The following is a 9,751-nucleotide window of genomic DNA, read 5'->3' as shown; positions in this document are numbered from 1 at the left end:
GTCTTAATGAAATATTTTTAAAAATAAAAATAATGTGATGTATAAATTTTAAAATCAATACAGTATTCACCCCTGCTTTGCATGAGTCACCTTCCTGGCTGGCTCTGTTCCCACCCCTGCACACCTTGGTCAGGGACAGAGAGAGCCAAAGAGGACCCTCATTGTGCAGTGCAGGCCTCAGTGTGGAGATGAAGCCTGCAGTGCGTCAGGAACCTGATCACGCCCCAACCAGCAGAATCTCAGTGCCTGAGGATGTCAGAGAGAGTCCTGGGGGGGGGATGGGGTGATAAGGGGCAAAGTCACTTTTCCAGAGAGACAATCAAGCTTGGGCTCATTATGGGAAGGAACACAAGCTTTTCAGATTCTCCAATCCCTCACCTGGGAGATCTTAATGAATATGTGTGAGTGTGTGTGTCTGTGCATGGGCGCGCACACTCATATGTGATCTACGAGGGTCTCTAAAGCCTCCCTTTTAATCAGATAAGAAAAAAAGAACCTGTGTTTGCAGATACTTTATTGAAATGAAAATGCAAATGAGGTTTCAACAATTGTCTTGCAGTAGTAGATCACAAGCAAAAAAGGAAGTAAAATTGTGGTTTATAGCAGTTGACAGTTGGTTTCTGATCATTCTCTATAGTCCTCTCAGCCAAAGGTCTTGTGGAAAGTCAAAAGAGAGCACAATATAGGCTATTGTACATTGTTTCCTGGAAAAAAACACGGAGACGTCACTTAGATTTTCAATTCTCTCTTACAAAGTAAAATTCTGTAAAGCAACATTCCTTCTTATTGTTTTCCTGGGTTTGTTCACACACATCTGAAATCTAAGAAAGTTAGTGCTGGGAGTGTCACTAACTATGAAGAAGGGGATCTTTTTGCTGATCACTCCCAGAAATTAGTGGCTTCTTGAGAATCAGAGGTTTTTCACTTTGATAGAAAATTGTGTGTGTGTGCGTGTGTGCCTATGTGTGTGTGCATATATGTGTACTGGGGAGCTGAGAGTTGTGTAAGAGTTTTCCTGAGCGATATTTTACCTCTTTTGTCTTTTCTGTCTTTTGTCTTTTCCCTTTATCATTCACTAAAGATCCCACAAAGTCAAGAGGAGAATCATCACTGGGGCCCTCATGTCTTTCTTGATGTCCAACTTATCAGACTCGCCAATAATGAAATTCGCTGAGATAAAATAAGGCATGTTCTCATTGATTTGGCATAATTAGTGACAAACTAGGAGCCTGCTTGTCCCTGTCCAGTGGTTTAGCAGTGCATAAGAATAAAACTGAAATTACCATCATCTTTCCAAAATTGCTCAGAGTTTCATTTGACTGGATGAGAAAACATTGTTTAAATTGTGCTGCGGCCTCCCTAGCGGCATCATCCGATATGAACTCTTGAAGAGCTTCTACATATTCAGTCGTGGACAGTTCAGGATCAAGCGTCTTTTCAACCACATCCTCAAGAAGTTGGCAGCCAGACCCTGGATGAAAACATGAAAACATGGGCTCAATTATGGAAGTACAAACCACTTTTGCAGCATAACTATGATGTTTGTCATCTTCTTACATTCCAGCAAAGACATACATTCAGAAAGATTATGGGGAATGGTCTTAAGTTCTTAATCCAAGAGACTAAAGTCAGCATCTTGGATTTCCTTTAAGCCCTAAAACATCTGCCCTCCACCACCTTCCTGCCTCCATAACCCAGAGAAGCCCAACATTTTGTAACCATGATTAAGGAGGATGCTCAAGAAATCAGTCGCTCTGATTTAGTGAAACAGATTAAGCATTATCTGGTCTTTCTTTGTTCAGACTCATGTGATGCATTACTATGATTATTCAGAACATCAATTCCCAGTGTTGTAGATGTATTGGGTTAAGGATACTGTCCATTAGCCCTATTGACATTACTTTCGGCAACAAAAAATAACGCATGAATAAATTCTTGTTCATAAAGTGATCTGTTCTCGCCACTTGAGTTGTGTAGGGAAAGGGGCTCTGGAATTGGATTAACAATAGCCAGATTTTCATCCTTGGCTCTGGAATTTTCTATTGAGTTGAACTTGAGCATATCACCTTTTTTCCCCTCAATTATTTTATTTAACTCATAAAGGTTTATAGTCTTGCATAATTTTTGGTGTACATTATTATTTATCAGTTTCTGTATAGACTGTCTCATACTAAGCACTAATAGTCTAATTTTTATCCATCACCATACATATGTGCACCCCTACCCCCTTTGCCCACCCCCAACATCCTTCCCATCTGGTAACCACTAATCTGTTCTCTTTGTCCATGTGTTTGTTCATCAATCACAGAGCATATGACCTTTAACACATCTGTGCGTAATTCAGGAACAGATGAGGTGGGATGTTAAAGGAGCTTGGCAAGTTGAACAACGCACATTACGTGGCTGACCTATTATTGAAGATCAGATTCCGGGTCTCAGGGCATTTTCCTCCTTCTGGGTCTTCATTGCTGAGAGGAGACCTCCAGAGGGTGTGAGTTCTCCCCAGTCAGAGTTGATCATGAGGAGACTGGGAGCTAAGGGGCATCCTGGTAGGTTCAAATCCACTCTACAAATGTGTGAAGAGTGGACCCCCAATTGGAGTAGGACACTGGGTTACACATATAGCCTGAGCCTTTCCTACAGGGAGGTTTCCCATTTCCACATTGAAGGAAACTCCATGAATGCCTCATTCAAGAAACCTCATGTGTGCCTCTTTCAGGAAACCAGCTAGAGCCAATGTTGGGGGGCCATGAAATCATATCTTTCCCTTCTCCCACTGAAATATCTAATTCTAATATTCAAACCCAAGACTCATCCTGGTTTTCACGGTACCTGTGATGATGATGACATGCCCCAAATAGCATGACATGCTACATGCAGCTCCATGGCAGAGGCAAAGCCCGTGAGGAAACTACCTTAGTTTTCTTGAATTAATGATAATCCTTTGGCCTAGTACAAGCAGACACATTATTTTGGGGATGTTTTGTACTGGGGTTTGGGGACCAGGAATTCTTCCACAGGGAAGCTGACAACAACTTTTAGCCCAAGGCCTGCCCTCCTTGTCAGTACTCACCTGCATAGCAGTAAAGTGGGAGGGCCACCAGCATGAGGACCGTCACCAGCTTCATGATGGAAGCAGCTGTTGTTCGCTGGTCTCTGATGTGGCAGGGATGAAGGGACTCACTCTGGCAAGGAGCACCCAGAACTCCTCCTTTTATTCTCCTGGTCACCACTTTAATCCCTCCCATAAATGAGGAAATGTGTCAGATGATAAACTTGGCATTGGGCCTGGAAACGACAGTGAGAGTCAACCAGAACCCAGCCAGCCTGTGCTTTTTGTAGAAACCAAGGTGGTGGAGCTTTCTAGACCCCAAACAACTTGAGAAGTGCAATAACAATACAAAACTTTAGGTAAAATTAATGTAAAAGTCGTTTCTAAATAAAAAAGCAAATTACACCATTGTGACCCTGTGTTGTCACCCTGGTATTTTTTTATTATTATTGTGGTCATCATTCTCTCCTCTTTCTCCTCTTCTTCTTCCACTTCTTTCTCTTGCATTTCTCCTTCTTCTTCAATGTACAAAAAGCTTCATACCCTGTGAGTCTGTTCCTGCCAGTTTACCAAACACCCGGGCTCGGTGCAATACCAGATATCTCCTCCAGGGGCAGACTTCCCTCGTCAATAGACACTTTTTCACCCAAACGCTTGAATTTGGGACTGTCTCACCTCTCTGAAGGTTGTTTTTACAAATAATATCTCACTTAGTTAATTTCTTACATTCATCGACTGTAAATCAATGATTTAATTTTGTTTTAGTTTTTGTTAGCTTTTCAAGGTTTTTCTTCCACTGATTCACATGGATGATGTGAAGAAGCAGAATAACTGATTGCTTAGGGGAGGCAGTGCTGAATCGTGGAGGGTGATGAGATCTGGGTTCATGCAGGTGTAGGTTTTCACTCTTGGATGCAACACCTAATCATGAAGAGTCCTTGGGCAAGTTAAGGCAGTGGTCACTCCAAGCTTCCTTTTCCTCATTTCTAAAATGGCCACAAATGATGCCATGCCTGTTTTTATAAGGAAGACAGACTATATAAAGAGCCTACCACAGGACTTAAATCATGGTAATCATGAACAAATGGGAGGTTTCATCCATGCATCCATCCACCCATCCATTGTTCAACAATAACCATGAGCTTCTCCTATGACGGGGCCCTGTGCTCTGTGCCACAGATTCAGTAGTAGGAACACATTGTAGGAGGACCTTGCTCTGGGGAGCTCACCTATTACCTGCGAGGCAACAAACAAACCTCCAACTGAGTGAGTGATATTGGACAGTGACTGCGTAAAGAACAACAACGCAGCCCCTAGGGGCAGCGTCCTTCACAGAGGTCCAGGCAAAGCTATGGGGAAGGGACTTTTAAGGTTGGATGAGTGGACGATGATGTCCAGGGGCAAATGTGGGGAAAAGTGTTCTAGGCAGAGGGAACAGCAAGTACAGAGGGCTTAGAGCAGATGGTACTTGGCAAGGTAAAGAACTTGTTTTTCTTGGTGTCAAGAGAGGGACAAGACAGCCTCATGGGATGGAAAAGCCACATCAGTTTTAGCAGGGATGATATGAAGGTCATGGGAAGGAGAGAAACAAAGTTGGTTTAAGTTAAAAAAAAATGAAGGAGAGAGCCAGAGAAATGAGTCAATAGTTTATCTGTGAATGCATTATTTGCTGTCAGGATTATTTGTGACTCTTTGTTTCCATCCTTCACTGGAGCATAACTTGCCAAGAACAAAACTGATTTAGAAGGATGCTAGAAATACAGACGGTTATGTTCTCAAGTGTGTAATTTCACACAGTTGACATTTGCTGGCGATTTTCATTCCAAAGGCAAGTGAAGGACCTTAATAATGAAATAGAATAATGTTTTTGTCATCAGGACTTAGTGGGGACTCTGCCTAGAGCCCTACTTGTTATGGACCTGCCCTGTCACCTGCTGGGTCTCTAGACCCTTCAGAGGTGTCTTACTCAGCAAAAAAAATCCCACCCACATGATGCTCATGGTTCCCACAATGAAGAAGTCGTGTTTTCTTTGCCTCCATGTTTTCTCTCTCCAACTGATAATGATCATTCTCTGGTGATCCGAAAACAGTAACATGACCCACAAAGACTCTTTTCAAGCCAGCATTTACAGGGAGAAACAGGAGAAACCAAAAAGTCAGAATGGTGGTGCTGCCGGCCTGATTTTTTCTCTTCCCAAAAGGAGCTTTGACCAGGTCCCATATTAAGGTCAGAAACTAGAGGAGTGAAATGGACTTCAGTGTCAGTGTTGGTGTGATATTTATCGATCACCTCCTATGACAAACCATGGTGCAAAGTTAAATGATTCAGATTCTACCTGGAATGGTCTAGTGTCTTCAGGGATATTTATTGTAGGTGGTAAGAAGGAATTATATTTGGCCTGTCCTCAGGCTCATAGAAGCCCTGAGATATACTCACACTAATGTTTTGGTCATTTGAGGCCTTCCCATACTTAATAAAATAGATACATTCAGTGAGAGTCATTTTTTCTCAGTGACACAGGCATTGGCACAGAAGCCTTCAAAAGAGTTATTTTGAAATTGACATGATCTAAATTTTTTAAATGTAAGTTACTCGTATCAGTCCCACACTTTTTGGAGTAAGAGATGCCACATTTTTCTTTTCATTCATTCTGTAAAACTGGTTCTGCCCCTGACCTACAGGGCTGTTGGGACATTAACCTCAGGCATGTTCTTTGGAGGTGAGCCCCTTCTTCCTTATGATCTTGCCAAAGTCTAGAAGTCTGGTGGAGAGGTATTTACTCAGGACAGAAACGTTAGGAAAGGCTCTGATCTTGGGGACATCTTTTTTTCCCAATATTTTATTGAAATCATAAAGGTTTAAAAATTGTTTAATTTTGAGTGTACATTATTATTTATTGCCTCCTGTATAGCTTGCATCAAGCTCACCACCACTATTCTAATTTTTATCAATCACCGTACATGTGCCCCCTTTCCCCATTCTCCCACCCTTCAGCCCCCTTCCCCTCTGGTAACCACTAATCGGTTCTCTTTCTCCATGTGTTTATCTTCCACATATGAGTGACATCATGCAGTATTGGTCTTTCTCTATCTGGCTTATTTTGCTTAACATCATACCCTCGAGGTCCTTCCATGGTGTGGCAAATGGGATGATTTTGTCTTTTTTCATGGCTGAGTAGTGTTCCATTGTCTATATATATATACCACATCTTCTTTATCCAATCGTCTGTAACAGGGCACTTGGATTGCTTACAGGTCTACACTATTGTGAATAATGCTGCAGTGAACATAGGGGTTCATAAATCTCTTTGGATTATTGATTTCAAGATCTTTGGGGTAGCTGGATTGTATAGTATATCTATTTTTAATTTTTTGTGAAATCTCCACACTGTTTTCCATAGTGGCTGCACCATTTTACATTCCCACCAGCAGTGTATGAGGCTTCCCTTCTCTCCACATCCTGTCCAACATTTGTCATTTTTTGTGTTGATAATTGTAGCCATCCTGACAGGTATAAGTTGATATATAATTATAATTTTGATTTGCGTTACCTCAATAATTAGTGATGTTGAACATCTTTTCATGTGTCTGTTGGCCATCTATAAATAGTCCTTGGGGAAATGTCTGTTAATATCTTCTGCCCATTTTTTTGATCAGGATGTTTTGTTGTTAAATTGCATGAGTTCTTTATATATTTTGGAACTTAACCCCTAGTTGGGTAAATGATTTGCAAATATTTGCTCCTGGTTGGTAGGTTGTCTTTTCATTTTCTTGACGGTTTCCTTTCCTGTGGAGAAGTTTTTTTAGTCTGCTGTAGTCCCTTTTGTTACTTTTTTTCTTTTCTTTCTCTTGCCTACATAGGCATAGTATTCAAAAAATGCTGCTAAGCAGAATGTCTAACAATGTACTGCAAATATTTTCTTCTAGGAGTTTTATGGTTTCAGGTCTTAAATTCAAGTCTTTAACCCATTTTGTGTTCATTTTTGCATATGGTAGTAGGTACAAAGATTTAAACAAGGAGATAAATAGACAAAATAAGAAAACTGTAACCATCAGAGCAGAGTAGCAAATGCTTAGTTATAACTTAAAAGATAAAGGGAAGGGAAGCATCAAAAGTAACTATAAACACTTCAACTTAGTCACAAACTCACAACACAGAACACAATAGTTTGTGACCACAATAGCTCAGAAGGGGAAAAGAAGAGGGTTGGAACCTGCTTAGGCTAATGGAGATAAGAGGCTGTCAGAAAATGGACTATCTCATCTATGAGAGCATTTATGCAAACCTCATGGTAACCACTAAACAAAAAATCAGAGCAGAGCCACAATTCATGAAAAAAGAGAAAACTGAGTAAGCTTCCACAGGAAACTATCAAAATGAAACGGCAGTCAGAAATACTAAGGAAGAGAAACAGTGGAAATATAGAACAACCAGAAAACGAGAGAAAAAGGCAGTATTAAGTCCTCATATATCAATAATCACTCTAAATGTAAATGGATTGAGCTTTCCAATCAGAAGACACAGAGTTGCTGGATGGATTAGAAAGACCCAAGAATATGCTGCCTCCGGGAAACACATCTCAACGCTAAAGACAAACAGTCTTGGAGTGAAGGGATGGGGGAGGTTAATTGAAGCAAATGGAAGGCAAAAGAAAGCAGGTGTTGCCATACTTATACCAGACAAAGCAGACTACAAGGTAAAAAAGACAATGAAAGACAGAGAGGGGCAGTATATAACAGCAAAAGGGACATTTTACCAAGAGGACATAACACTTATGAATATATATGCACCTAACACTGGAGCACCAAAATAAATAACACAACTATTAACAGACCTAATGGGAAAAATTAATTGCAAAACTATAATAGTAGGGAACCTCAACACTCCATTTACATCAATGGATAGATCATCCAGACAGAAAATCAACAAGGAAATGGTGGATTTAAATGAAACACTTGATCAGGTGGACTTAACAGACATATAGAGAGCATTCCATCGAAAAACAGCAGGGGACCTGTGGTTGTCAGTGAGATGTTCATTGTTCACAGTATCCAGGCCATTAGTGGACCTTGTGCCTCGTTTGCCTTGCTCCCAGCTTGGTGTGGAAATTTCACAGTCGTGTCTCTTTCTACAGTGGGAACAGTCCTAGGATCATCATGAGGCCTGAATGAGCTGCAATGTGTATGTCCTCAGAACAGGGCTGGGCACAGAACAGGTGCTGTCTACATGTCAAATGCCAGAGATTAGCTTTATAAAAATGAGAAAGGAGTTATGATAAACCTTGAAGGACCACTAGGACCATTATAGACCAGTGAAGTCTCTGCTTCTACTTTACATTCTCTACGAGATCTAGGGACAATCATGTTCTGATCTGAGATTGAAGTCCTAAGTTGAAAATAAACCACTGTTTTTGATTCAGGCTTACTTGATATTTTCCTGACTCCTTCTTAAAAGAGTTTTATTGAGATATAATTTACGTATCACTTCTTCTCAAACATAGTCTTCATTCTATTGGCCTAGTCATCTTCTCAATACTCAGCACCAACTCATGTTTACCTGTTTTCAAAATTCAATAAAACATTAATGGCAAGCAATTACATAGCACTTGCTTGATGCAGGGCACTGGTGAGAACCTCTTTTCATCTTCACATCTACAATCCAATGAGCAGGGTGATGTTGAAACTTAACGGTGAAACTGGGGTACTTTGGAGGGTGAAAGAGGTCACTAAACGGGTGAGATGCTGGGACAACCACATAAGCTAGGAATCTCCTGAGCGAACCAAGATCTGTGATCACTCTCTCTATGAGATGAGCATATCATTTCTCCTCAGCTGCACAAAATGAGATAAGAGGTCAAGTAACTTTATCAAGGGCAGACAGCAGATGGCTGAGCCTGGAGAAGGAGGTAGGAGTTCTGATTTGAGAGACATCTGCCAAAATTATTGATATTTTGATCTGAGCATTATGGACCTTCACTTTATGTTTCAGATGTGACCTTGACCTTGTGACCTTGACTCTCACAACTGCCCTAGATGAATTCCAGGTGGATTTCTGTGCAGGGCCCAAAGTTTCTGCTTGAGGCCTTTGCTCTCTGTGAACTCCCCTCTCCCACTGTCTTCACCTCAGTCCCACTGAACTGAAACTCCTTATTCATTTCCAATGCCACAGCAAAGACAGCCCACTTCCTGTGCCCTGTCTTTGGCCTTGAGACTACTTGCAGAGAGGAGGGAGCCCATGACCTTGCTGGTCAGCAACTTTCCCACCAGCCTGTGTGGGGAAGAGATAATGAACCCAGGCGCTTGTCCTTGGTGGTGTCTGTCTCCATAGTGGTTAGTGGATTCTGGAGCCTGGAAGCCAGGGAGTAAGCAGAAAAAGAGTGTTTTGGTTTTAACTTCATATATGCTGGGTTTAATATAGAGAAACTGATATCAGGGTCGGTATCACTTTGAGTGACAGTAGCCGATGTGTAGCTACTTAATTGTTGTCTGATTGCCTTCAGGACAGATGTTATATTACATTTTATTATTCCATCTATTTAGAGAGAGAAGCTCATTTAAATTGGAATCTTTAGTAAAGTAAGAGATCAAACCCAACACTAAAACCAGATATCAGCATGACATCCTGGTGCTACACCATGTTCTTTCTGTTCCTGGATGAGGACTTTGAAGTCACAATAGAGAGGGCACAGGTGAGGAGAG

At 41.2% G+C, this 9,751-nt stretch overlaps 1 protein-coding gene across 1 annotated transcript; it reads right to left on the bottom strand.

The window, feature by feature from the left end:
• Positions 1–499: 499 nt before the first annotated feature.
• Positions 500–3,302, bottom strand: LOC106833630 (mammaglobin-B). Its single transcript, XM_014844931.3, has 3 exons — positions 3,074–3,302; positions 1,284–1,471; positions 500–704 (listed from the first exon to the last, which is right to left on the bottom strand). The coding sequence occupies exons 1-3, from the start codon at positions 3,246–3,248 to the stop codon at positions 666–668; spliced, it is 402 nt and encodes a 133-aa protein (XP_014700417.2). The 5' UTR covers positions 3,249–3,302; the 3' UTR covers positions 500–665.
• Positions 3,303–9,751: the final 6,449 nt, after the last annotated feature.

This window comes from Equus asinus, chromosome 17 (genome assembly GCF_041296235.1).
Source record: "Equus asinus isolate D_3611 breed Donkey chromosome 17, EquAss-T2T_v2, whole genome shotgun sequence".
Taxonomy (NCBI): domain Eukaryota; kingdom Metazoa; phylum Chordata; class Mammalia; order Perissodactyla; family Equidae; genus Equus; species Equus asinus.
This window is presented reverse-complemented; position numbering and strand designations above follow the sequence as displayed.

What these genes read in the sequence shown, in the direction of transcription:
- LOC106833630 (XM_014844931.3), bottom strand. Translation starts at nt 3,248, where the DNA reads ATGGGAGGGATTAAAGTGGTGACCAGGAGAATAAAAGGAGGAGTTCTG. An exon ending in CCCACTTTACTGCTATGCAG is followed by an intron (nt 1,472 to 3,073) that starts GTGAGTACTGAC and finishes GTTTTCATCCAG; the next exon opens with GGTCTGGCTGCCAACTTCTT. An exon ending in GCAATTTTGGAAAGATGATG is followed by an intron (nt 705 to 1,283) that starts GTAATTTCAGTT and finishes GTTTTTTTCCAG; the next exon opens with GAAACAATGTACAATAGCCT.